We start from the raw sequence: 27964 nt of genomic DNA, 5'->3' as shown, positions 1-27964 counted from the left end.
GCAGTGAGCTGAGATTGCACCACTGCACTCCAGCCTGGGTGACAGAGTGAGACCCCATCTCAAAAAAAAATTAAAAAATAAAATTGGCTGGGCACGGTGGCTCATACCTGTAATCCCAGCACTTTGGGAGGCCAAGGCAGGCAGGTCACTTGAAGTCAGGAGTTCAAGACCAACCTGGCCAACATGGCAAAACCCCGTCTCTACTAAAAATACAAAAAATAGCTGGGTGTGATGGCACATGCCTGTAATTCCAGCTACTCAGGAGGCTGAGGCAGGAGAATCGCTTGAACCCAGGAGTTGGAGGTTGCAGTGAGCCGAGATCGTGCCACTGCACTCCAGCCTGGGCGACAGAGTGAGACTGTCTTCAAAAGAGTAAAATAAATAAAATCAATTTTTCCAGCAATGAGAGCCTTTGAAAAAAAAGTTAACCTTTTTGTTTTAAGTTAGAGATTTCTTTTGTCAGCATTTCATTTATACTTATATCCTTGTAGTGTCTTTTGTCTCAATTTCTTTCCCCCAAGTCTGTGGTATTGTTATAGAATGCCTCGATTTTTATCAGTGGTTTCTTACATAGCTTTTCTGGGATAGCTATGACTAATAAAATTAAAACTTATGGGGTATATATAAATTCAGGGATATTTTTGTAGATCTAGAGCAGGACTGGAATTCAAGGAAGTCACGCCTTTGTTCAAAGTTTGGGGTCTTAACTAAGTTCACTTAGCTCAACTGAAAATGCCCATACTTTTGGAGCCATATATATTTTTATGTTCAGTCTTTAATTCTAGGCTTTTTGCTCCTAGGAAAAAGTCTTTTGTTGGTAATTAACACATTTGACTGTGGCTTATGTATATATCATTCCCAAACCTCAAATTTAACATGTTAAAAACTTCTCTTAATCACTCCTGTTTTCCTTGTCCCAGTTAAAGGGATACCATTTACTCTGTCCCTAAGCCAGGAACCCCAGTGTCGTGCAAGATTCCCTCTTTCACTAACCACATCAAATCTACTGTGTCCCTCAGATCTGCTCTCACCCTCACCCCTTTTAAAAAATATCTGCTACCCCAGCACTTTGGGAGGCCAAGGCAGGCAGATCACCTGAGGTCGGGAGTTCAAGACCAGCTTGGCCAACATGGTGAAACCCTGACTGTACAAAAAATACAAAAATTAGCCAGGTGTGGTGGCATGCACCTATAGTCCCAGATACTCAGGAGGCTGAGGCAGGAGAATCACTTGAACCTGGGAGGCAGAGGTTGCAGTGAGCCAAGATCATACCACTGCACTTCAGCCTGGATGACAGAGCGAGATTCCGCAAAAAAAAAAAAAAAAAATCTGCTACCATGTCTTAGCCTAGTACTTACTCTCTTACCTAGACTTCAATAGGTACCTGAACTGATCTCCCTGCCTTCATTTATTATCGCTAAACAAAACTGCTTAAAATTGACTATTGCCAGTGCTCATCTTATTTCACATAGGATAAAGTCTACATTTGTTAGTATTGCATACAAAGGCCTCTTCCCTCCTCTATACCTACCCCTACCCTTCAGTTCATCATCAATTGAATACTATTGCATATTAACCAGTATGAAACATCTCTCACCTCCAAATGTCTATTCATTCTTAAGGAGCCAACACAAATACATGCTATGAAATTTTCCCTGTTTCTCCTAAAAATTAGTTCTTCTCTCCTCCTCAGGCCCATAACATTTTTTGTATATGTGCCTCTATTATAATACATCATTATGAAAAAATTAAAATAATTACTTGTATTAAACATTGCATTAATCATTTCAGTTTTGAAGCCTTCCAAATGAAGTATAAATATAGATCTTGCTCTCCTCACAAATATTCATTTATTTGAAGTTTTTGTATTTTTTCAGGGTCTTCAAATCTAAGTATAATAAAAAGACCTTAGAAATCACTATGGTAGGAAAATACCCTTGTTTTCTTTCTTAGACAGCTCTTACAAAGAGGTAAGTGTACTTAAATTCCACTGTAGAATGTTTAGAACTGAATGCAGAGCCTGAAGTACAGGCCTGTATCACCAGTGTTTGCATAATTCAGTATCTGTAGTGGTTCTGTTACGTCTGAGGTATGTTTCTTTAGCTTCAGAAATACAGGAATTAAAAACTAGAAGTGCTTTTTGTTAGTTGGATTAAAATAAGATTTTATTACCAATATTTGCCATCTTGTATTCTTTTTCAAAATGTCAATTCTCATTTTTAATCCTCATCCTTTACCTTTTGCATTTAAATGCATCATGATGTTCACTGATGATCTAAAAATAATACTGGAATATTCAAATGAACTAGACTTCCTCTCAATATTTTAGAAAATCAGTGCAGATGCTATTGGAGATGAAGGGTTCTTTGACTTATTAAGCCGATTTCAAAGCAATAGGATGGATGATCAGAGATGTTGCTTGCAAGAAAAGAACTCCCATACAGCTTCAACAACAACTTCTTCCACTCCCCCCAAAATGATGCTAAAAAGTAAGTCATCTCTGTTTCTCCCCCGATTTTAATAGTTCTCTTTGATATTCTTGTGGTTTATTTCTGAGAATTGAGTTCCCATCATAAGAGATATAATAAATGAGCCTGAATCCAGGTATATCCGAAATGCTGCTATTATACAGTTCAAACAAGGTTTTTTCAGTTCCCTTATGTATATCTGTGTTTTTAGTCCAATGTGCCTTCTACTAACTATATTATACTACCTCCCTAGTTTTCTTTGAAAAATCTGTTGTGGAAAATGTGACTGTGAGCCAGGTGTGGTGGTGCACACCTGTAATCTCAGCTACTTGGGAGGCTGAAGTGGGAGGATCACTTGAGGTCAGGAGTTTGAGGCTATAGTGTGCAATGATCGTGTTTGTGAATAGCCACCGCACTGCAGCCTGGGCAGCATAGTTAAAGCCTATGTCTAAAAAATATATAAAAATAAAATCTGATTTTATTTATTTATTTGAGACGAGATCTTGCTGTTAGCCAAGCTGGAGTGCCAGGCCATGATCATAGTCAGTGCAGCCTTGTGCTTCTGGGCTCAAGTGGTCCTCCTACCTCAGCCTCCCAAGTAACTGGGACTCCAGGTACACACCACCATGCCCGGCTAATTATTTTTATTTTTTGTGGAGATGAGGTCTTGCTATGTTGTCCAGGCTGGTCTCAAGCTCCTGGCCTCAAGTGATCTTCCTGCCTTAGCCTCCCAAAGTGCTGGTATTCCAGGCATGAGCTACCATGCCCAGCCTTAATATAACTTTTAAAAATACAAATGAGGAAGAAAAGTAGTTATACATACTTTATGATTATATATAAAATGTCAATACTTCGTATCTGAATTAAGAAAGAAAAACAAAGACAGACTGAAGAGGAACCTATGGCTAAGGCTGAGGCTAAGGCCTGGCTGAGTTAGAAAGGACTAAAATAGGTTGCTTATGTTTTTCTATTTCAGCTACCAAAAGACTTCTTATACCATAGACCAAGACTTGCCAGCAGCACTTAACTGTTAGTTTACTAAATGATTTGTATCCAGGGCCTAGAATAAAAAACACTGTCCCACACATCCTGGTCTGAGAAATTATGTAAGAAAAACAGTTTATTCACTTTCTGAAATCTGGTCACATATAGTTACATTTTGAGTGAGCGTTAAATAGAGAAATATAGCCAAATCTGAATAACCCCCAAGTGGGTCATTTGAAGTACTCTAGGGTTCATTTTTCCCTCCCGCCAGTAAAAACCACACCCATCTAGCCAAAGCCCATCCGTGTCAGCGCTATAGCAGGAGGGCAGGGCAGGTATTGGGACTGGCAAGGCTGAAAAGATCTAGGTATATATAATAAATGTGCTTAGGGTTTTTTGTTTTTTTGTTTTTTTTAACCTTTCGCTTTCTTCTACTATTCTTAGCACCGTCTGTTCCTGTGGTATCCCCCAACACGGATGAGTTTTTAGATCTTCTTGCCAGCTCACAGAGCCGTCGTCTGGATGACCAGAGGGCTAGTTTCAGTAATTTGCCAGGGCTTCGTCTAACACAAAACAACAGCCAGTCGGTACTTAGCCACCTGATGACTAATGACAACAAAGAGGCTGATGAAGATTTCTTTGACATCCTTGTAAAATGTCAAGTATGTCTGTATGTTTTTTTCATTCTGCATACAGCTCAGATGCCACTGAGAACATTGGCAGTGTTATAATTCTCATTCAGGAAGGGCTTATTTTTTATTAGAGAGTTATTATTGTCCCTCATTCAGTAAAAAATTATTGAACACCGATTATGTTTCAGGTGCTATTCTAGGCATTGAGGACACACTTGATTTTTAAAGGATCTTACATTTTAGGAGAGACAAGTACATGTGTGTGTGTTTGTGTGTGTGTGTGTGTGTGTGTGTATAGAGAGAGAGAGTATGTGTGTGTATGTGTGTTGTATTAGGTAATCATACTTGCTATGAAGAACTTTAAAGGAGGATAAAGGGGTAGTGGATAAGCGAAGGTGTTGGTGGTAGGGGGAGTGTCTGTTTTAGGTAGGGTGGTTAGAGAAGACCTTTCTAGATTGTCATTTGAACAGAGACCTGAATGCAGTGAAGCAGTCAGCCATGTGACTATCTAGAGAAAGAGTATTCCATGCAGAGGCAGCAAGTCCCCTCTTGGATATAAAAGCTTAGCCAGTTCAAGGAATGGCAGATGTGACTGGCATGGGATGGGTAGGGGAAGGGAAGAGTCGCACAAAATGAGGATGGAGAAGTAATCAGGGCCTAGATCATCTAGGCTCTTGGAGGCCATGATAAAGTCTTGTGTTTTAGATGTATTAAGAAAGTACTGGGAGTATCCTCAAAGAGGATCCTGGCTACTGATGGAAGAATGTAGAGTGGCAAGGGTGTTAGTATGAAAACCAGCTAGGAAGATAGTATGGCAATGCAGGCAAAAAATACTGGTGATGTGGACTAGAGTGGTAACAGTGAGTAGTCAGCGTAGGGCTACATTATTAGTTATTATATCAGTTATATATTATGGTTAGTTGGCAGGATGTCTTAATAAATTGGGTAGAGGGTTTCAGGGAAAGAGAATCAAAGATTACTTATACCTTGAATAACTGGGAAATGAATGGTTCTATTTACTGAAATGGAGATGACTAGAGGAGAAGCAAGTTTGGAGACAAAAAGCAAGAGTTCTGTTTTAGACATGTTAAATTTGGTAAACTGTTAGCCAGTTCAAGGAATGGCAGGTGTGACTGGTATAGACAATGAAGTAGAGGTGTTAAATAGGCAATTTGATGTGAAATCTGGAGCCCAAGGGAGATGTAAACTTGGGAGGCATCAGCATATAGCTGGTATTAAAGCCCTGGGAAGAAATTACCTAAAGAATAGGACAGGAAGACTAAGCCCTGAGCATTTCAAAGTCTACTAGTTAGATGGAGGAAGATGAGCTGGCAAAGCAGCAACAGCCAGAGAGTTGGAAGGATACCCCGAGGGTGGGCTGGGGTGGGGTGGGGTGAGGTGTGGTGTGGTGGAAATCAAGTGAAGAGTGTATCTTAAGCAGTGCTCAACTGTGGCAAATGTTGCTAAGAACCTGAGTCAGATGATAACTACTAGATTTGATAACATGGAGATTATAAATAATTTTGAAAGATACTGTTTCAGTGGTATGGTGGGGACAAAGGATTGAGTGGGGTGGGAAAATGGGAAGTGTGAAAGGGGAGATAGTAAATATAGAAAACTTTAATGGGTTAAATGGACCATTAGCTAGAAAAGAAATACAAGGCAAATGTGGTTTTTTCTTTTCTTTTTTGGGGTGATAACATAGTTTACAGGTGGAAACGGTCAAGTAGAGAAGAGTCAGTGATGTAGGTAAGTCTGGGGTAACTGAAGAACACAGTTTTTGTGTAGGTGAGAGAGGGAAAGCAGAGTATGCATTTGGAGATGGGAGCAAGTAGGAATTCTCTCTGGATGCTTTTATTGTCTCACCAAAGAAAGAAGTAGTCATTAGTTAAGACTGGGGTTGGGGAGCCCTACAAATTTGAAGAGAAAGGAAGTGGGAAATAGATGACTTAGAGAAACTGAAACTAGGGGAAAGTATTAAGAATACTGTGCTGTGGAAAGAACCCACCTGAGGTTCACAGTCACTGGAAGTAAAACTGGTTGAATGCAATTGTGTATTTATCCAGTCATAACCAGCTGCTTGAAGCAGAGAGATAAATCAAGACTGATATTTTGCCAGGAGAATGGGATTTAGGGGAGAGAATGGTAGTTGAAGACATGTGCCAGGAAGTGATTTTAATAATGGACTTTAGAATCTAGGCTGTAAGAAGGGAAATAAAGAAATGAAAGGTGTGAAAGTAAAAAGTAGCAGTGGTCCCAGTAGATTCAAGGAATGCTAAAGATACATAACAGGCCGGGCGCGGTGGCTCAAGCCTGTAATCCCAGCACTTTGGGAGGCCGAGACGGGCGGATCACAAGGTCAGGAGATCGAGACCATCCTGGCTAACACGGTGAAACCCCGTCTCTACTAAAAAATACAAAAAAAAACTAGCCGGGCGAGGTGGCGGACGCCTGTAGTCCCAGCTACTCGGGAGGCTGAGGCAGGAGAATGGCGTGAACCCGGGAGGCGGAGCTTGCAGTGAGCTGAGATCCGGCCACTGCACTCCAGTCTGGGCGACACAGGGAGACTCTGTCTCAACAAAAAAAATAAATAAATAAAAATAAAGATACATAACAAACCATCAAGATCTATGAAGCAAAAATTAACAGAATTGAAGGGAGAAATGGACAGTTCTACAAAAATAGTTGCAGAATTCAATATCCTATGCTCATTAATGGATAGGACAACTAGAAGATAAGTGAGGAAAAGGAGGACTTGAATACACAGTAAACCAACTAGATTTAATGTGCACATATAGCACACTTGACCCAACAACAGCAGTGTGCACATTCTTCTGAAGTGCACATGGAACATTTTTCAGGTCAGTCCATATGTTAGGCCACAAATTCTCAACAGATTTAAAAGATAACTATCATATAAAGTACCTTCTCTGACCCCAAAGGATAAAATAAGCAATAACAGAAGGAAAACAGGAAAAACTCACAAATTTGTGGAAATTAAACTCTCTTAAACGACTAATCCATCAAAGAAGAAATCACAATGGAAACTATAAAATAGAGACAAATAAAAATAAACATACAAAAATGTATGGGACATAGCAAAGGCAATGCCAAGGGGGAAATTCATAGCCATAAATGTTTACACTAAAAAAAGACGAAAGATCTCAAGTCAACAACTTCACTTTACAACTTAAGGAACTAGAAAAAGAAGAACAAACAAAACCCTAAACTAGCAGAAGGAAAGAAAGAAAAATAAAGATTATAGCAGAAATAAATAAAATACAGAACAGAAAAAAAATAGAGAAAATCAATGAAGCCAAAACGTTTTGAAAAATAGATTAACAAAATTGACAAACTTTTAGCTAGATAGACTAATTTTAAAAACATTCAAATTACTAGAAACACAAACTTACCAAGAACAAATGATGAAGAAACAGAAAATACACCCATCGTAAGGAGGTTGCATCAGTAATCAAAAACCTCTTGATAAAAGCCCTGGACCTGATATCTTTACTGGTGCATTCTATCAAACATTTAAAGAACTAACACTATGCCTTCTCAAACTGTTCCTTCCAAAAACTGAAAATAACGGAATACTTCATAACTCATTCTATGAGGCCAGTATTGCCAATACCAAAGCCAGACAGACACTACAAGAAAAGTACAGATCAATATCCTTCATGAATCCAGATGCAAAAATCAACAAAATACTACAATCCAAATTCAGCAGCACATCAAAAGGATTTTACAACATGACCAAGTGGGATTTATTCCTAGGATACAAGGATTGATTGTTCAACATGTGAAAATCAATCAATGTAACACATAAACAGAATAAAGGGAAAAAACACATATAGGAAAAAAAAATGACAAAATTCAAAACTCTTTCATGATAAAAACTTAAAAATTAGCAACAGTAGGAAACTACCAGAACATAGTAAAAGCCATATACGAAACATGCACCGCTGACATCATACTCAATGGTGACAGACTGAAAGCTTTCCTCCAAGATCAGGAACAAGATCAGAATGCAGGTTTTGGCCACTTTTATTCTACTAGAAATTCAAGCAATTAGGCAAAAAAGAAAAAAAGGCATTCACATCGAAAAGGACAAAATATCAATAAAATTGACAGAGGTAATCAACAAGTTCAGCAAAATAGCATGATACAAAATCAACACAAAAATCAGTTGTGTGTTTATACACTAACAATGAACAATTGAAAAGAAATATAAAATTCCATTTAAAATAGCATCAAAAAAATAAAGTACTTAGGAATTAATCATTGAGACAAAAGACTTGTATAATGAAAACCACAAAACATTGCTGAAAGAGATGAAAGAAAACAAATGGAACAATATCCCATGTTCATGGATTAGAAGACTTAATGTTAAAATTTTGATACTATCCAAAGTGACCTACAAATTCAATGCAATCCCTGTAAAAATCCAAATGGCTTTTTCCCCCTACAGAAATAGAAAATATAGCCTAAAATTCCTAAAATTCATATGGAACCTCAAGGGACTTCCAAATATCCAAAACAATCTTAAGAATAAAGCTTTAGGACTCACATTTTTTAATTTCAGGTTATTACAAAACTACACTAATCAAAACAGTGCAGTACTGGCATAAAGACAGACATATAGACCAAAGGAACAGAATACAGATCCCAGAAATAAACTTTGCATGTGTGGTCAAATGATACACAACAGGGGTGCCAAGACCATTCCATGGGGGAAAGGATGGTTTTATCAACAAATGGTTCTGGGTAAACTAGATAGCCACATACAAAAAGAATGAAGTTGGACCCTTACCTAATACTATATACAAAACTCAAAGTGGATCAAAGACCTAAGCATCAGAACTAAAACTATAAAACTAAAGAGGAGCATGTGGTGGCTCACACCTGTAATCCCAGCACTTTGGGAGGCCAAGATGAGAGGATTGCTTGAACCTAAGAGTTCAAGACCAGACTGGGCAGCATAGTGAGATCCCATCTCTATAAAAAAAATTTTTTAATGGCATACACCTATAGTCCCAGCTACGCAGGAGGCTGAGGTGGGAGGATCACTTGAGCCTAGGAGTTCAAGGCTGCAGTGAGCCATGATCATGTCACTGTGCTCTAGCTTAGGCCACAGAGTGAGACCCTGTCTCTAAAGGAAAAAAAAAAAGGAAAGCCTCATGGCATTGGGTTTGGCAGTGATTTCTTGGTTATAAAACCAAAGGAGCAGGGAACAACAACAACAAAATAGACAAAATGGACTTAAAAACTTGTGCCTCAAAGGACATTATCAACAGTAAAAAGGCAACTCAACATAAAATACTTGGAAATCACATATCTAATAAAGGATTAATATCCAGAATATATAGAGAACTCCTAAAACTCAACAAAAACCAACCTGATTCAAGAATGGGCAAAGAACTGCAACAGGCATTTCTATAGAGAGAACAAGAGGCTAGAATATGATCATGGGAGCCAAATGGCTAATGCCGAAGTGAAGGATGAGAACACTCAATCAGAGGAAGTCTAGGAACTGAAGTGCCAAGTGTTGGGTTAATTGGAGGACATTGAAATTATCAATTTATGACAGGAGAAATGAGTGAGCCATGTATGTGTGGAGGCGGCACCGACTTAGGAGGGCAGTAAATAACTGCATCCTCTGAGGGTTGTGGGATTAAATACTCAGGGATCTATGTGCTTATCACAGTCCCTAACAATGTAGTGGGTATTCAAATATCAGCTATCACACTTCTATTCTTATTCTTGAGCTACAATGCCAGAAACTGTGGTGTATACTTGTAAGTACATGTATTTTTTATTTGACAAGTAGCATGTCTAATGTAAGAATCATAATACTCAAACTTGAAAGAAAAATTCAGAGACCAGGTATGGTGGCTCATGCCTGTAATCCCAGCATTTTGGGAGGCCAAGGCGGGCAGATCACTTGAGGTCAAGAGTTCAAGACCAGCCTGGCCAACGTGGTGAAACCCTTGTCTCTACTAAAAATAAAAAAATTAGCCGGGTGTGGTGACACATGCCTTTAGTCCCAGCTACTGGGAGGCTGAGGCAGGAGAATCAGTTGAACCTGAAAGATGGAGGTTGCAGTGAGCCAGGATCACACCACCGTACTCCTGCCTAGATGATGGAGCGAGACTGTGTCTCAAAAAAAAAATCAGTCTGGGCTATTTCTTTTTTTTTTTTGAGACGGAGTCTCGCTCTGTCGCCCGGGCTGGAGTGCAGTGGCCGGATCTCAGCTCACTGCAAGCTCCACCTCCCGGGTTTACGCCATTCTTCTGCCTCAGCCTCCCAAGTAGCTGGGATTACAGGCGCCCGCCACCTCGCCCGGCTAGTTTTTTTTTTGTATTTTTTTAGTAGAGACGGGGTTTCACCGTGTTAGCCAGGATGGTCTCGATCTCCTGACCTCGTGATCCGCCGGCTATTTCTTAACAGATTTAACTGCCTAAGACAGAGGCAGGCAAACTTTTCCTGTTAAGGGCCAGATAGAAAATATTTTAGGCTTTGCAGCCTATATGGTCTCTGTTGCAACTGCCCAACTCTGCCATTTAGTAGGGAAGCAGCCATATAGACAGTATATAAACAGATGTATTGATGGGAAAATGAAAATGACTTCATCTACAGAAGCAGGCATTGGGTTACAGTTTGCTGTCACCTAGCCTAAGACGCGATTTTTTTAAGGTAGTTCCTCATGGGTTTGTACATATTTCTAAAGGTTTGTTAAGTTCCACTGTTGATGCCTGTTAGATTATAACCTTGAACTGTCGTACTTAGATAGAGTTGACCTTGTGTTTTATCTCAGATTTTTTGTGACCAATTATAATTAAAACAGTATGACTTAATATAATGCACTTACTAAACCCATGAAGCAGCTATACCTATATAAGTCATTTTAAAGGAAAAATTGTATGCAGTTTCAGGTTTAAAGATTAATTTATTTCAGAAATCAGGCTGGGAACTAAAGAAAACAATGTAAAAACAAAGATTAATTTCTGAGAAGCCCCAAATAAGTTTACAACTGTGTTTTCTTGGTATGACTGACAGAGATATAACATAGCTTGGTGCTTTCTTTCCCACAGGATGTCTTTTAATCTCTTTCTCATACACTTTTAGGGATCCAGATTAGATGATCAAAGATGTGCTCCACCACCTGCTACCACAAAGGGTCCGACAGTACCAGATGAAGACTTTTTCAGCCTTATTTTACGGTCCCAGGCAAAGAGAATGGATGAACAGAGAGTTCTTTTACAAAGAGATCAAAACAGAGACACTGACTTTGGGCTAAAGGACTTTTTGCAAAGTAATGCTTTGTTGGAGTTTAAAAATTCAGGGAAAAAATCAGCAGACCACTAGTTACTATAGATGTATTTTTTTTTTCCTTTCAGAACACGGTAAGGAAACAATCTATTAATTTTTTCCTTAAAAGGAGAATTTATAGCACTGTAATACAGCTTAAAATATTTTTAGAATAATGTAAATAGTTAACCTTCAGTAGTCTATTAAGGCATTACTACTTCTCTGGACACGCGCATGTTTGAGGGTGGAGGTGTCCTGTAAAGGTGCCTCATCATCTGTGATTACTTGGGATGTGTTCTTTGGCAGCTTGTTAGGTTACTTTACCTAGTGTTTGTAAAGTAGGAAGTTAAGTGAATCATAGATTAGAATTTAATCCTCTTATGGAAATAATTTTTTAAAATCTTGACAATGGCATTTTTTTTTACACATAACCATGGATGTAGTGGGAAACAATGCTGTTTAGTAAAAATAATGTACTTGATCAATGTAAAAAAGCATATAAAATAGTCTTATTAAAAATCTAGTTTTTTTTTCTTCTCCATGAAAATCTATTTTCAATATTTTTTAGGCCAGTCAGTATAAAAGAAACTCTGCTTCTTGGGCTGGGCATGGTGGCTCATGCCTGTAATCCCAGCACTTTGGGAGGCTGAGGCAGGAGGATTGCTTAAGGCTAGGAGTTCAAGACCAACCTGGGCAACATAGTAAGACCCCCGTGTCTGCAAAAAATAAATCAGCAGCCAGGCGCGGTGGCTCATGCCTGTAATCCCAGCATTTGGGAGGCCTACGTGGGTGGATCACTTGAGGTCAGGAGTTTGAGACCTTCGTGGCCAACATGGCAAAACCCCATCTCTACTAAAAATACAAAAATTAGCTGGCCATGGTGGCATGCATGTAGTTTCAGCTACTTGGGAGGCTGAGGCAAGAGAATCGCTTGAACCCCTGGGAGGCTGAGACTGCAGTGAGCCGAGACCAGCCACTGGAGTCCAGCCTGGGTGAAAAAGCAAGACTCTGTCTCAAAAAAAAAAAAAAAAGAAAAAAGATAGCAAGCATGCTGGCACACACCTGTAGTCCCAACTACTTAAGAGGCTGAGCCAGGAGGACCACTTGAGCCCAGGAGGTGGAGGCTGCACTCCAGCCTGGGTGACAGAACAAGACCCTGTCTCTAGAAAACAAGTATCTTTTGTGTGTTTTGGGCTATTTGTTTAAAATATATATATATTTAAAATGGTCTCTTCTGTTCCATAATACTGCTGTAAAACAAACTTTTCTAAGTCCCAATATAAAAAAAACAAAAAGCACCATATGGTTAGGTCAAGAACCTAGGACACATAAATAGAAAACAGATGAAAACTCACAAAAATTAAGTATAAAAGATGTCAGCTAGAACATTAGTTGTCATTAAGCCTTGTCTTCCTTATCCCAGATACTGAAGGCAGTTTACAAGGGGATAACAAAGTAACTGTAGCAAAAGACAAGTATGGGACAGACCAGGGCCTGGAGTAACACTGCATCACAGACTGCAAAAGCCCATGCTTGGAACAAGTTGCCAACTTGTTCCACTCTCCTTGCTTCTGACTTTGCACAGCTGGGATGGGATCTGGGGATGTGGACCCCTATTCTTTCAAAAAGTCATTCAGGTGATTTGAATGGGCAAATAGAAATATTTATCTAAATGGCCAATGTTTTTTAAAGAGAGAGTCATAATCTGGAATTAAAGTGCTCAGCCAAAAAACAAAAAGTACTAAATTAAAACCTGGATTACATTATGTTTTACGTATACTATAAGGTGTGATGTCCTGGATAGCATTTTTAAAACTCAGGTAAGTTTCATGGGGTTCTTATAAGAAAATTCAGTAAGACAGTATACCAAACCACAATGTAAAAAGTTTATTTTGTGTATATAATAGTTCTTACAGCCTGTAAACATTCAACATTATTCCATTTAAACATTGTTTTTAATAGCTGTCTATCTACCCTGTTCTGATTTTCCTAAAAGCTTCACACTATATAGGCTGGGCACGATGGCTCACGCCTGTAATCCCAACACTTTGGGAGGCCGACAAGGGCAGATCACTTGAGGTCAGGAGTTGGAGACCAGCCTGACGAAACCCCGTCTCTACTAAAAATACAAACATTAGCCAGGCATGGTGACGCACACCTGTAATCCCACCTACTTGGGAGGCTGAGGCAGGAGAATCGCTTGAACCTGGGAGGTGGAGGTTGCAGTGAGCCGAGGTTGCGCCACTGCACTCCAGCCTGGGCGACAGAGCAAAACTCTCAAAATTAAATTTTAAAAAAGCTTCACACTATAAACCTTAATTTTAATGACATATTGGCTAGTCAATAAGCCTTATCTCTTTTCTGATAATAAACTGGCCCTGATGTGTTCAATTTGCTTTCATATTTAAGTCTTTCCTGAATTGCTGTCGTCATTCAACAGCAGCTGCACGTTGCCTTGCTAGCTGTCAAAGTAGATTTCATCCCCAAATGGATATCTGTAATGAAAGAATACAGAGGTGAAATTTTATTTAAAATTTTTTTAAAAGAATTTGTTTTTGGATTAAAAGGCATGCAAGCAGCTTTAATTCCATTCACAGTTACAGTCTATCACCTGGGGCATTCACTACTTTTCAGAGTCGGATCACAGTTCAAAAGACAGCTCTCACCTTGGGGTCAGTGTGAACATGTCTTGTCCCCAGAGGACTACTTTATATGCATGGATGTTCACAAATTTATTCTAAACTGCAGGTGTCTGTCAGGATTCATTTGTTATATGCCCTCTGTGTTAAAAATCTTAAAATCCTTTTGCACTTCTTAGAAAAAATAACCTTTCTGATGAAATACTAAAGATGTTTGCAATATTAAACTAGAATATATTAACATGTATAATTTTTTTTGAGACAAGGTCTTGCCCTGTCACCCAGGCTGGAGTACAGTGGCTAGATCATAACTCACTGCCACCTCGCCATCTTCTTCTCTCAGCCCTCCAAGTGGCTGGGACTACAGGTGTGTACCACCATGCCTGGCTAGTTTTATTTTTAGTAGATAGCCTTGAACTCCTGAGCTTAAGCCATCATCCTCCCTCGACCTCCCAAAATGCTGGGATTGTAAGCATAAGCCACTGCGCCTGGCCTAAAATTAAATTGTTACAGGCACATAAGTAACACTTCCTGGATCCAAAAATGTGCATTCTGCATTTCGTATTAAAATGAAAAAGCAAGTGCTTGGGATACAAATATCTGCATGAAAATTTAAAGACTTTATTCCTGACTGGTATCATTTTTAGTAAGCAGTTGAACATAACTTGTAGTGTGAATATGGTTAAAACAAAGGACACCTGATGTCTGTGAAATCTTGTAGTGTGAATATGGTTAAAACAAAGGACACCTGATGTCTGTGAAATCTTATAGTGTGAATATGGTTAAAACGAAGGACACCTCATGTCTGTGAAATCTGCTAAGGACAGGTACAAAATTTATGAACTGCTTTTTAAACAGTTTAAAATGAGGAATGCTTTTGATAATAAGAAAGACTAATGTAAAGTGCTGACTGATGTCCTGTCTGCAGTTAAGGAAGACACCCAACTTTTCTTCCTCATTATGGTATTCTCTGTGTACAGATTTCTAAAAATGCAAACTTCCTATGGACAAGACAATATGATCTGCTATAATATAAATTAAGATATGATAATATGCTAGGATTCTGAGTAACATGAAAAATAGGTCTTATAAAAAGCCCATAGACTTCATTTGGTGGGGGAAAAGAATAATGTCATTTTCAGTCGACTGACTCTGTAAAACAGATTACCAATGTTATCTAAATTGCCCTGGCAGTCTTCAGTTTTCTCTAAGTAAACATAAAGTAAAAGTGACAATAAGGATGCAGGTGTAGTAATAGCTGCAGAAAAGATGAAACTACGAAGCCACAATGACCTGTGGGCAGGCTACATAGAGACAAGCTGAGGTGTCAGTCAGACTGATCCTGGTAACGACACTCCATGGCTGCATGAAGATGCTGGAGGCACCAAGTGGGTGGCCTGAACTCTAGTGGATTCCACTAGGCAACGTAAGTTGGTTAGTGGGTTCCTGTAAGTGCCTATAACAATAAAATTTCTTTTTCCATGTCCCCAATTCAAACTGGTCTCCTTAACTATCCAGAATCAGTGATGCCTGCCATCTGTTCATCTTAAACACTTCCTACTTTATGGGATGTAAATATCAAAGAGAAGATGAAATTAAAAGCTTTTATATACATACATGTGTTTGTTAATTCTAATTGTCAGTAAAAATGTGAATGTTGAAGTTGGCACCTTTGTAGTAATCAGAATACTTGCAGAGAAGAGAAAGAGAGTGAAGAGTATACTTTACAGAGCTCGGAGGAGACTTGAGGCTGTCGTTTGTGCTGGTGTTCCTCTAGCCACAGGGGCTGCTGACTGGATCCTGTCCACATGGTCCAGCCACAGCACTTGTGGGGCTGTATGTGCTGCCTTGGTCTGGGCTGCCCACGGCTTCAGACTTGAGCTGGGCCTTTTCCACTGCAGGTGAACCTTCTGTATTCCCCGATGTGTCTTGGCCAGAGACAGGCTTGGCAGACTGGCTGCTTTCAGTACTGCTTTCTTTCAGTGTGCCTTCCCCCAGGATTCCACCTATCTCCTTGGGCTTTGTATCCAAAACAGGTGATTTCTGCTATAAAGTACAAAATTACATTTTAACTGTTTGATGTAATGTGAAGTCTCAGTAATCAAACATATCTAAAAAGTTCCCACCCTAATCTGTTGTAGCAAGCTCCAAACTCTTTCAAATCCAGGGTCCAGTGCTAAGTTATAATTATGTAAATGTTATTATACCTCACCAAACTCCACTGTACTCCCATGGAGGAGTGGGAACACTTAGGGCCTACTGGGTGGTCTAGTGGCCCAGCTTAGAAGGCGTCAAGAGAATTGGTCATCAGTATTGTTAACATCTCTAGCCTGGTGAGAATAATTCATTTGACAAATATTTATTGAGCATATATTAAGTTCTAGGTGTTAGAGATACAGCAGGAACAAAATACATAAAACTGTTCTCACTGGAACTTATATTTAGGTTAGAAGAAAATCACACAAGTATGATATATATGTTGAATTAAAGAGGCTATGTAAAAAAAGCAGAGAAGATATGACTGCTGAATGTGGGGTGGGCTGGTAGGGTCAAATTATAGTTTAAATCAGGGTGGTCTGAAAATGTGATATGTCATCCAGCCAAACTTAAAGTTTTGTAAGTGAAGGAGAAATAAAATCCTTTACAGACAAGCAAATGCTGAGAGATTTTGTCACCACCAGGCCTGCCTTACAAGAGCTCCTGAAGGAAGCGCTAAACATGGAAAGGAACAATCAGTACCAGCCACTGCAAAAACATGCCAAAATGTAAAGACCATCAATGCTACGAAGAAACTGCATCCACTAACAAGCAAAATAACCAGCTAACATCATAATGACAGGATCAAGTTCACACATAACAATATTAACCTTAAATGTAAATGGGCTAAATGCTCCAATTAAAAGACACAGACTGGCAAATTGGATAAAAAGTCGAGACCCATCTCACGTGCAGAGGCACACAAAGGCTGAAAATAAAGGGATGGAGGAAGATCTACCAAGCAAATGGAAAACAAAAAAAGGCAGAGGTTGCAATCCTAGTCTCTGATAAAACAGATTTTAAACCAACAAAGATGAGGAGAGACAAGGCCATTACATAATGATAAAGGGATCAATTCAACAAGAAGAGCTAACTATCCTAAATATATATGCACCCAATACAAGAGCATCCAGATTCATAAAGCAAGTCCTTAGAGACTTACAAAGAGACTTAGACTCCCACATAATAATAATGGGAGACTTTAACACGCCACTGTCAACATTAGACAGATCAACGAGAGACAGAAAGTTAACAAGGATATCCAGAAATTGAACTCAGCTCTGCACCAAGTGGACCTAATAGACATCTACAGAACTCTCCACCTCAAATCAACAGAATATACATTCTTCTCAGCACCACATCACACTTATTCCAAAACTGACCACATAGTTGGAAGAAAAGCACTCCTCAGGCCGGGCGCGGTGGCTCAAGCCTGTAATCCCAGCACTTTGGGAGGCCGAGACGGGCGGATCACGAGGTCAGGAGATCGAGACCATCCTGGGTAACACAGTGAAACCCCGTCTCTACTAAAAATACAAAAACTTAGCCGGGCGAGGTGGCAGGCGCCTGTAGTCCCAGCTACTCGGGAGGCTGAGGCAGGAGAATGGCGTGAACCCGGGAGGCGGAGCTTGCAGTGAGCTGAGATCCGGCCACTGCACTCCAGCCTGGGTGACAGAGCCAGACTCCGTCTCAAAAAAAAAAAAAAAAAAAAAAAAAAAAGAAAAGCACTCCTCAGCAAATGTAAAAGAACAGAAATTAAAACAAACTGTCTCTCAGACCACAGTGCAATCAAACTAGAACTCAGTATTAAGAAACTCACTCAACTACATGGAAACTGAACAACCTGCCCCTGCATGACTACTGGGTACATAACGAAATAAAGGCAGAATAAAGATGTTCTTTGAAACCAATGAGAATAAAGATACAACATACCAGAATCTCTGGGACACTTAAAGCAGTGTGTAGAGGGAAATTTATAGCACTAAATGCCCACAAGAGAAAGCAGGAAAGATCTAAAATTGACACTCTAACATCACAATTAAAAGAACTAGAGAAGCAAGAGCAAACACATTCAAAAGCTAGCAGAAGGCAAGAAATAACTAAGATCAGAGCAGAACTGAAGGAGATAGAGACACAAAAAACCCTCCAAAAAAATCAATGAATCCAGGAGCTGGTTTTTTGAAAAGATCAACAAAATTGATAGACCGCTAGCAAGACTAATAAAGAAGAAAAAGAGAAAAATCAAATCGACGCAATTAAAAATGATAAAGGGGATATCACCACCGACCCCACAGAAATACAAACTACCATCAGAGAATACTATAAACATCTCTACGCAAATACCTTAGAAAACCTAGAAGAAATGGATAAATTCCTGGACACATACACTCTCCCAAGACTAAACCAGGAAGAAGCTGAATCCCTGAGTAGACCAATAATGGGCTCTGAAATTGAGGTAATAATAGCCTACCAACCAAAAAAAGTCCAGGACCAGACGGATTCACAGCAGAATTCTACCAGAGGTACAAGGAGGAGCTGGTACCATTCCTTCTGAAACGATTCCAATCAATAGAAAAAGAGGGAATCCTCCCTACCTCATTTTATGAGGCCAGCATCATCCTGATACCAAAGCCTGGTAGATACACAACAAAAAAAGAAAATTTTAGACCAGTATCCCTGATGAACAACGATGCAAAAATCCTCAATAAAATACTGGCAAACCAAATCCAGCAGCACATCAAAAAGCTTATCCACCATGATCAAGCAGACTTCATCCCTGTGATGCAAGGCTGGTTCAACATACACAAATCAATAAATGTAATCCAGCATACAAACAGAACCAAAGACAAAAACCACATGATTATCTCAATAGATGCAGAAGAGGCCTTTGACAAAATTCAACAGCCCTTCATGCTAAAAACTCTCAGTAAATTCGATATTGATGGAACGTATCTCAGAATAATAAGAGCTATTTATGACAAACCCACAGCCAATATCATACTGAATGGGCAAAAACTGGAAGCATTCCCTTTGAAAACTGGCACAAGACAGGGATGCCCTCTCTCACCACTCCTATTCAACATAGTGTTGGAAGTGCTGGCCAGGGCAATCAGGCAGGAGAAAGAAATAAAGTGTATTTAATTAGGAAAAGAGGAAGTCAAATTGTCCCTGTTTGCAGATGACATGATTGTGTATTTAGAAAACCCCATTGTCTCAGTCCAAAATCTCCTTAAGCTGATAAGCAACTTCAGCAAAGTCTCAGGATACAAAATCAAGGTGCAAAAATCACAAGCATTCTTATACACCAATAACAGAGATCCAAATCATGAGTGAACTCCTATTCACAATTGCTTCAAATAGAATAAAATACCTAGGAATCCAACTTACAAGGGATGTGAAGGACCACTACAAATCACTGCTCAATGAAATAAGAGGACACAAACAAATGGAAGGACATTCCATGCTCATGGATAGGAAGAATCAATATTGTGAAAATGGTCATACTGCCCAAGGGAATTTACAGATTCAATGCCATCCCCATTAAGCCACCAATGACTTTCTTCACAGAATTGGAAAAAAACTACTTTAAAGTTCATATGGAACCAAAAAAGAGCCCACATTGCCAAGACAATCCTAAGCCAAAAGAACAAAGCTGGAGGCCTCATGCTACCTGACTTCAAACTATACTACAAGGCTACAGTAACCAAAACAGCATGGTACTGGTACCAAAACAGAGATACAGACCAATGGAACAGAACAGAGCCCTCAGAAATGATGCCACACATCTACAACCATCTGATCTTTGACAAACCTGACAAAAACAAGAAATGGGGAAAGGATTCCCTATTTAATAAATGGTACTGGGAAAACTGGCTAGCCATATGTAGAAAGCTGAAACTGGATCCCTTCCTTACACCTTATACAAAAATTAATTCAAGATGGATTAGAGACTTAAATGTTAGACCTAAAACCATAAAATCTCTAGAAGAAAACCTAGGCAATACCATTGAGGACTTAGGCATGGGCAAGGACTTCATGACTAAAACACCAAAAGCAATGGCAACAAAAGCCAAAATTGACAACTGGAATTTAATTAAACTACAGAGCTTCTGCACAGCAGAAGAAACTACCATCAGAGTGAACAGGCAGCCTACAGAATGGGAGAAAAATTTTGCAATCTACTCATCTGAGAAGGGCCAATATACAGAACCTACAAAGAACTCAAACAAATTTAGAAGAAAAAAACCCCATCAAAAAGTGGGCAAAGGATATGAACAGACACTTCTCAAAAGAAGACATTTATGCAACCAACACACACATGAAAAAATGCTCATCATCACTGGCCATCAGAGAAATGCAAATCAAAACCACAATGAGATACCATCTCACACCAGTTAGAATGGCGATCATTAAAAAGGCAGGAAACAACAGGTGCTGGAGAAGATGTGGAGAAACAGGAACACTTTTACACTGTTGGTGGGACTGTAAACTACTTCAACCATTGTGGAAGACTGTGGTGATTCCTCAAGGATCTAGAACTAGAAATACGATTTGACCCAGCCATCCCATTACTGGGTATATACCCAAAGGATTATAAATCATGCTGCTATAAAGACACATGCACACGTATGTTTACTGCGGCACTATTCACAATAGCAAAGACTTGGAACCAACCCAAATGTTCATCAATGCCGACTGGATTAAGAAAATGTGGCACATATACACCATGGACTACTATGCAGCCATAAAAAAGGATGAGTTCATGTCCTTTGTAGGGACATGGATGCAGCTGGGAACCATCATTCTCAGCCAACTATCGCAAAAACAGAAAACCAAACACCGCATGTTCTCACTCATAGGTGGGAATTGAACCATGAGATCACTTGTACACAGGAAGGGGAACATCACACAGTGGGGCCTGTCATGGGGTAGGGGAGAAGGGAGGGATAGCATTAGGAGATATACCTAATGTAAATGATGAGTTAATGGGTGCAGCACACCAACATGGCTCATGTATACATATGAACACACCTGCACGTTGTGCACATTTACCCTAGAACTTAAAGCATAATAAAAAATAATTAAAAAAAAAAAAAAAAAAAAAGCATGATATGGCTAGGCATGGTGGTATATGCCTGTAATCCCATAACTTTGGGAGGCCAAGGTGAGAAGACTGCTTGAGGCCAGGAGTTTGAGACCAGCCTGGGTAACAGCAAGACCCCATCGCTACAAAAAATAAAAAATATTAGCCAGGCATGGTGGTATATGCCTATAGTCCTAGTTACTAGGAAGGCTGAGGCAAAAGAATCGCTTGAGCCCAGGATTTTGAGGCTGCAATGAGCTAAGATCACTGAATTCCAGCCTTGACCACAGAGTGAGACCTTGTCTCCAAAAATAATAAAAATGAGTAAAGGCCTGAAGACAGTAACCATATGATATATGAATGAATACTGTAGAGCAAATGAACAGGAGGTACAAAGGCTCTCAGTTCAAGGAACAGTCAGGAGCCCTTGTGGCTGAAGTAGAGTGAGCATGGAGGAAGAAGAGGTGACCAGAGAGGTAGTGGATGTGGGGGAAGGGGAGACCAAGGAGGCTTCTAGGCCATTGTGATAACTGGCTTTCCCCTCAAGTGAGACAGGAAGTCACTGGAAGACTTCTGAGATAGGTGACAGGTAATTATTAACTATAAAAGCTGGAAGAAGCATCTTAAGGTCTTGTTTTTATGTTTGTTTTGGTTTTTTTTTTTTTTTTTTTTTTTGAGACGGTGTCTTACTCTGTCACCCAGGCTGGAGTGCAATGGTATGATCTCGGCTCACTGCAACCTCTACCCCCTGGAATCAAGCAATTCTCCTGCCTCAGCCTCCCAAGTAGCTGGGATTACAGGTGCGCACCACATAATGCCTGGCTAATTTTTTTGTATTTTTAGTACAGATGGGGTTTTGCCATGTTGGCCAGGCTAGTCTTGAACTGCAGACCTCAAGTGATCTGCCTGCCTTGGCCTCCCAAAGTGCTGGGATTACAGGCGTGAGCCACTGCACCTGGTCCATCTTAAGGTTTTCTAGATACATGTAGATGTGTTTATTTTTGTACGAACTCTATGGGAAGGGATTCTATAATTTCCCAGATTCTATTATGTTCATAACTATTTCAAAGGTTTAACAGTTGCAACTTAAACATTTCAAATGACAATACAAATTCCTCCCTCAAACAGAAATGGAAATGTCCCTTTAAAAGACTGATAATGGTGAAACACTTCTCACCATTCTACAGGTAAAAAGTATAGTCTAGCCAGCCAATGACACCGAAGATTTGGGGAAGCAATGTTTTTGATCCCTGGCCCCAGCCCACTCTTCCATCCAGCTAATCCTTTAGGGCCCTACAGTGCCTTCCCTAGAGCTCTGGGCCTTCAGTGATGCCTCCTCTCTGATCTCTTCAAAGATAGAAATTTCTGTCATGCTCACATGCTGGCTTCCTATGAAGGTTCGTATGAATTACCATCTGTTCTAACAAACTACTGTTAAATTGTATTTTACATAAAAGTTAAATCTAATTTTATTTCTTCTGAGGAAGCTGAACTAACTTTTGACCAGAAAGGGGAGAGACAGAGTGACTGTATCACTCATTATATAATTAAGGGTGAAGGGTAAGAGTAAAAACAATCAGAACTCTTCCAGAAGCATTTAGAACCAGTAACGAAGGGACAGCAAAATAAAAGAGTTGCTGACTTACACCGGGTACCACCGTGGGATGCTCTCGTGCCTCTGCGTCTGGTACATCAAATGCCCGGAGCACTTCAGGGCTCTTGTTGCCAGTCTGAAATCTCAAGTTAACATCTCTCTCTCTCAAAATCTCTCTTCTACCCTCATATGTTTTAGCATAAGGGCCTTGCTCAATGGGGCCAGTTTGGCCCCTATAATAGAACTCTGCATCACCTGCCCCACCATCAGGTCTGTAATCAATTTCCTCCTGCCGTCTCCTATCCCGTGGCCGAAGTGCCTGGGGAGGTTCTCTCTCAGGACCGCCTACATGTCTCAGCACATGAACTGATTTGCCAGCACCATAGCAGAAACTCTGTAAGGAAAAGAAATACATTTTCCTAAGGACTTAATGGCTAACCTACAAAAAAGTTATGAGGCATTTTATTCAGAGTGCTAACAAAATTATGTAATTTAACTTACTTGTGGCATTTATAGACATAAACATGTTAATTTGACTTTTTTTCATTAGAGACCTCTTCTTTAGATTAATACAAGGCCAAAGTGGCCCATAAAGCTTAATAAATCACTGACTATTCAGTAGATATTTTAATCAGCTAGACACATTTTGATCGAACTATAACAATGGCAGGCTGAAGCCTAGGTATTTAAATTAGCAGGTTCTAGTCTGATAATTATTCATGTTTCTAGCTTCATGCCCATCATACAAGGTAAATGCTGAAAATATTTAAAGTTGTATATCATTATGTAAACAATCTCCTGTACCTTTACTTTTTACAAATACAAACTAGCTTAAGTTACAGCTAAAATTCAACAGGTTTTGATTCACATTCCATGGGAAAAAGTAGGCAGCAGTTCCTGACAGTGTGGCTCAGGGACCCCTGCGGGGAAACCTGAGACTTTCAGGGGATCTATGAGATCAAAACTTTTCATAATACAAAGACATTATTATTTCTTTTTCACTGTCCCCTCCTGAGTGTGCAATGGAACATTCCAGATGCTAGAGTGACAGCCTCACTCGGACTCAGGAGATGCCTGCCTGCGTGTACAGTACTCGTATGTTTTAAATTTGTTTTAACTCCTAATATGTAAATATCAATAAATATAATCACCTTCAGTAAGAGCTGTTTGTGGGCTTCAATTTTTAAGACTGCAAAGAGGTCCTGAGAACAGAAACTTTGAAAATTTCTATACTAGTTTTTCAAACACTATTATTTGAAGACAGAAGCAGCCAAAGTCAAAGAGCATAACTTTCCTTAGGGAGCACATGAAACAAAAACAGATGGTGAAGACTCTGCTGATAATTTCAGTTTCAGAGACTACACTACGACTATAGAACTAATGTCACCTAACAAAAAAAAATACCCGCCAACCACATAATCCTGTAATCACAAGCCAAAACACAAAACCAAAAAAGAAACGATTTCAAAGTGAATAGAGATGGTGAATGTTGTATCCTTAGGGCAGAGAATTTCCCTTGGCACATCTAAGTTTTTGGTTTTATGCAACAACCGCTTTACTTGGGTAATAGCTAAAAAATCGATTAAAAAAAAAAAAAACACTGAACAGACCATGGATGAATGACGAGTAATATTTCTTCTTAATGTCTGCTCCTGGATCCCCAAACTCCTTCTCAGCATACCCACGTACTTCCACATCCCTTTCTGGTTCTGTGTCAAACTCAATGCTCTTCCCTTCTCACTGCTGCAAAAACTCAGACTACAAATAAGAAGGCCCCCTTTCTCAAGGAGACAGTAATCAACTTCCTATTTCCTGTGTATTAATTCACCAAGGTTAAAGGACAAATTTAAAAAGAGGGTATTATTCTAAATCACTGCTACATATGCAATCAAACTAGAGAACTACTTTCTTGATTAGAAAAATATACAAGTGGACGCCCACTGCCATGGCGACTCTGCTGCGCCCTGTCCTGCGCCGGCTCCGCGGGCTCCGCAGGCTTCCCGGCCTCCTGTGGCTTGCAGCAGAAATGCCTCTCCGGGTCAGGAGCGACGGCGCCGGCGCCGGCCCGCTGTACTCGCACCACATCCCCACCTCCCCGCTGCAGAAAGCGCTGCTGGCCGCCGGCTCCGCGGCAATGGCGCTCTATGACCCCTGCCGCCACGACATGGTCGCAGTTCTAGGGGAGACCACAGGACACCGCACCCTGAAGGTCCTCAGGGACCAGATGAGGAGGGATCCAGAGGGTGCCCAGATCCTGCAGGAGTGTCCCCGGATTTCGACGTCCACCCTCAGAGCCTGCCAGAAGGCTCCCTGGGTCGCGAGTATCTCCGTTTCCTGGATGTGAATAGGGTCTCCCCAGACACCCGAGCACCCACCCGCTTCGTGGATGAGGAGCAGCTAGCGTATGTGATTCAGCGATACCGGGAGGTGCACGACATGCTTCACACCCTGCTGGGGATGCCCACCAACATCCTGGGGGAGATGGTGGTGAAATGGTTTGAGGCTGTCCAGACTGGCCTGCCCATGTGCATCCTGGGTGCTCTCTTTGGACCGATCCAACTCAGTACTCAGAGCCTGCAAGTGCTGGTCTCGGAGTTGATCCCATGGGCCGTTCAGAACGGGCGCACAGCCCCATGTGTCTTCAACCTGTACTATGAGCGGCGCTGGGAGCAGTCCCTGAGGGCTCTACGGGAGGAGCTGGGCATTGCGGCACCACCCGTGCATATCCAGGGCTTGGCCTGAGTTCCTGGGCCAGCGGGGCCTGGCCTACTTCCCCCATCTACTGCTTCCCTTGGGGGCAGAGGGCTCCCTTGACTACCTTTGTTCCTCTTCTTTGAACACCGACCCTTGGACAACATTTATCACAATTTGTTATAGCCACTGCTGAGTGGCCTTGAGGACGAACCCCACAGGGAGCAAGCAGTACAGAGGCACTCCCAGGGGGACCAGCAGCTGTCCAAGGAGAACCATGCGTGAACAGTATCAGTCGTCTGGGCTCATGCTGGGATGTTGCAGCACTCCTGTTGCGACTCCTTCCAACCAGCCAGGTTTGCTGGAGGCCAGGCTGGGTGTCCTCACAGGAGTGAGTGCTACACCCAATTCCAAAAGCCCGAGAAGAGAGAAGCGGAGGGGGAGGCGAGTGTGTGAATAAAGGCTCCCATCAGGTCAAAAAAAAAAAAAAAGAAAAATATACAAGTAAGTATAATATATCTGTATCATTTAGAGGGGGGGAGGGGAGGAAAAAAAATCTGTATCACTTAAAAATCACCTTCTCATTAAGCATGACTTAGCCTGATTTACAATATCAGAGAAGCCCAGTAAGTTCAGCATTGCTTTTCTGTAAATCTTGCTAAATATTGACAGTGCTAATACTAACCAGTATTAATATATTAACACTAAGATTTAACATAAATCTTGCTAAATACTGACAGTGCTTTTATATATATATATATATATATACACACACACACACACACACACACACACACTTTTTTTTTTTTTTTTTGAGACAGAGTCTCACACTGTCACCCAGGCTGGAAGGCAGTGGTGCAATCTCCACTCACTGCAAGCTCCACCTCCCGGGTTCACGCCATTCTCCTGCCTTAGGCCTCCCAAGTAGCTGGGACTACAGACGCCCCCCACCACGCCCGACTAATTTTTTGTATTTTTTTAGTAGAGACGGGGTTTCACCGTGTTAGCCAGGATGGTCTCGATCTCCTGACCTTGTGATCCGCCTGCCTCGGACTCCCAAAGTGCTGGTATTACAGGCGTGAGCCACTGGGCCCGGCCTGACAGTGCTAATACATTAATACTAACCAGGATGGCTAATGCCATAATTATCAGCACTGGAAGATGAAGCAGCGCTGGAATTTCCTTCATGAGTGCTTTAATGAATTCCCCAGTTCCTTTTCCAATGTGCTTCAATGGCTCCGTTACAAATGTGGTGAATGTAACTGCAAGTGCCTAAAACAAGAGAGAAAAGCAACTTAATTTTCTCCTCACAGGGCTAAGGTACAGAATGAATCAAAATTCATTGTGCACTGAGGCTGAAAGTATGTTACATAAATTAAAATGCTGTTGTGCCATTTTTAATGTGAAAAATCACTGTGCAGTAGTATTTTTTGTTGGACAAAGGCTTATTTGCAAAATGACTCAAACACTAAATTTCTTTAAAATACAAGGGATTTCTGACTTACTTTAAGGAATTTTTACAAAATATATGCGATACCTTTGTTGGTGGGACCAACCAAATAGGGTTGACTAGTAAGAGCTCATAGTATTTTTGGCATGGGTCATCCTTATAGGTCCATGAACTTCTAAACCATTCTGTTTAGAGAAACAGACAAAACACTGATCATTTCTTTTAATGTTGCATTTCATTCCCAAACAAGACACTACTTTGGTTTTGACCCTCTGACCACCCACCAATCAGTTTTAAATTATCTTGTTTTAAGTAGACTCCCTGTAATGCTGATTTTTTAATTTTTCATCTTACGTCCAAAATCATGTTTTAAAAATCCATTCAAATTATACATGTTTTATGCAGATAAAAAAATTGTATTTTATAAAAATGTCTAAAAGGTAAACACTTTAAAAGCAATGCTTCACAAACACAAATGAGAACAGGTAAAATGGGAAGTCAAAATAAGACTGGTGGATTGTATCAAAGTCAATATCCTGACTCTGATATTGTACTATTAAAGCTGTGCAAGATGTTACCATTGGAGGAAAATGGGGAAAGGGTACACCGGCCCTCTCTGTAGTGTTTCTTACTATGTAAATCCACAATTACCTCAGTAAATTATTTATTTAAAAAGTCAGTTCTGGCTGGGCGCGGTGGCTCAAGCCTGTAATCCCAACACTTTGGGAGGCCGAGACGGGCGGATCACGAGGGCAGGAGATCGAGACCATCCTGGCTAACATGGTGAAACCCTGTCTCTACTTAAAAACACAAAAAACTAGCCGGGCGAGGTGGCGGGCGCCTGTAGTCCCAGCTACTCGGGAGGCTGAGGCAGGAGAATGGTGTAAACCCGGGAGGCGGAGCTTGCAGTGAGCTAAGATCCGGCCACTGCACTCCAGCCTGGGTGACAGAGCCAGACTCCATCTCAAAAAAAAAAAAAAGTCAGTTCTTTATGGAGTTTACAAAATAAAGTAGAATATTAGTTCTAATTTTTCCAAATCAGGCTTATATACATTGGCAAACTAGCCCGAGCTAG

General features: G+C 40.5%; 2 protein-coding genes and 1 pseudogene across 37 annotated transcripts in view; 2 read left to right on the top strand and 1 right to left on the bottom strand.

The window, feature by feature from the left end:
* GPSM2 (G protein signaling modulator 2) overlaps positions 1–11942 on the top strand; it is a 55109-nt gene extending 43167 nt beyond the window's left edge. For all 3 annotated transcript variants that reach the window (XM_015451061.4, XM_015451058.4, XM_065533058.2), the window contains 3 exons: positions 2330–2489; positions 3897–4114; positions 11213–11942. In XM_015451061.4, the coding sequence (XP_015306547.3) occupies positions 2330–2489; positions 3897–4114; positions 11213–11452 (618 nt within the window). In that variant the 3' untranslated portion in view covers positions 11453–11942. The remainder of the gene's footprint in view (positions 1–2329; positions 2490–3896; positions 4115–11212) is intronic.
* A 1317-nt stretch (positions 11943–13259) lies between these two features.
* Positions 13260–27964, bottom strand: part of CLCC1 (chloride channel CLIC like 1) — a 38452-nt gene continuing 23747 nt past the window's right edge. For 10 of the 34 annotated variants that reach the window (XM_065533098.1, XM_065533109.1, XM_065533084.1 and 7 more), the window contains 5 exons: positions 26977–27074; positions 26565–26711; positions 22801–23142; positions 15763–16080; positions 13260–13890 (listed from right to left, as the gene is read on the bottom strand). In XM_065533098.1, coding sequence (XP_065389170.1) covers positions 15808–16080; positions 22801–23142; positions 26565–26711; positions 26977–27074 — 860 coding nt within the window. In that variant the 3' untranslated portion in view covers positions 13260–13890; positions 15763–15807. Of the gene's footprint in view, positions 13891–14513; positions 16081–22800; positions 23143–26564; positions 26712–26976; positions 27075–27964 lie in introns of those variants that run through there. The other 24 variants (XM_074000170.1, XM_065533073.1, XM_074000159.1 and 21 more) reach the window with 9 other exon arrangements.
* Positions 24680–25936, top strand: LOC102135990 (ubiquinone biosynthesis protein COQ4 homolog, mitochondrial pseudogene; annotated as a pseudogene).

This window comes from Macaca fascicularis, chromosome 1 (assembly GCF_037993035.2).
Source record: "Macaca fascicularis isolate 582-1 chromosome 1, T2T-MFA8v1.1".
Classification (NCBI taxonomy): Eukaryota; Metazoa; Chordata; class Mammalia; order Primates; family Cercopithecidae; genus Macaca; species Macaca fascicularis.
Note: the sequence above shows the minus strand (reverse complement) of the source record. Positions and strands in the feature narration are given on the sequence as shown.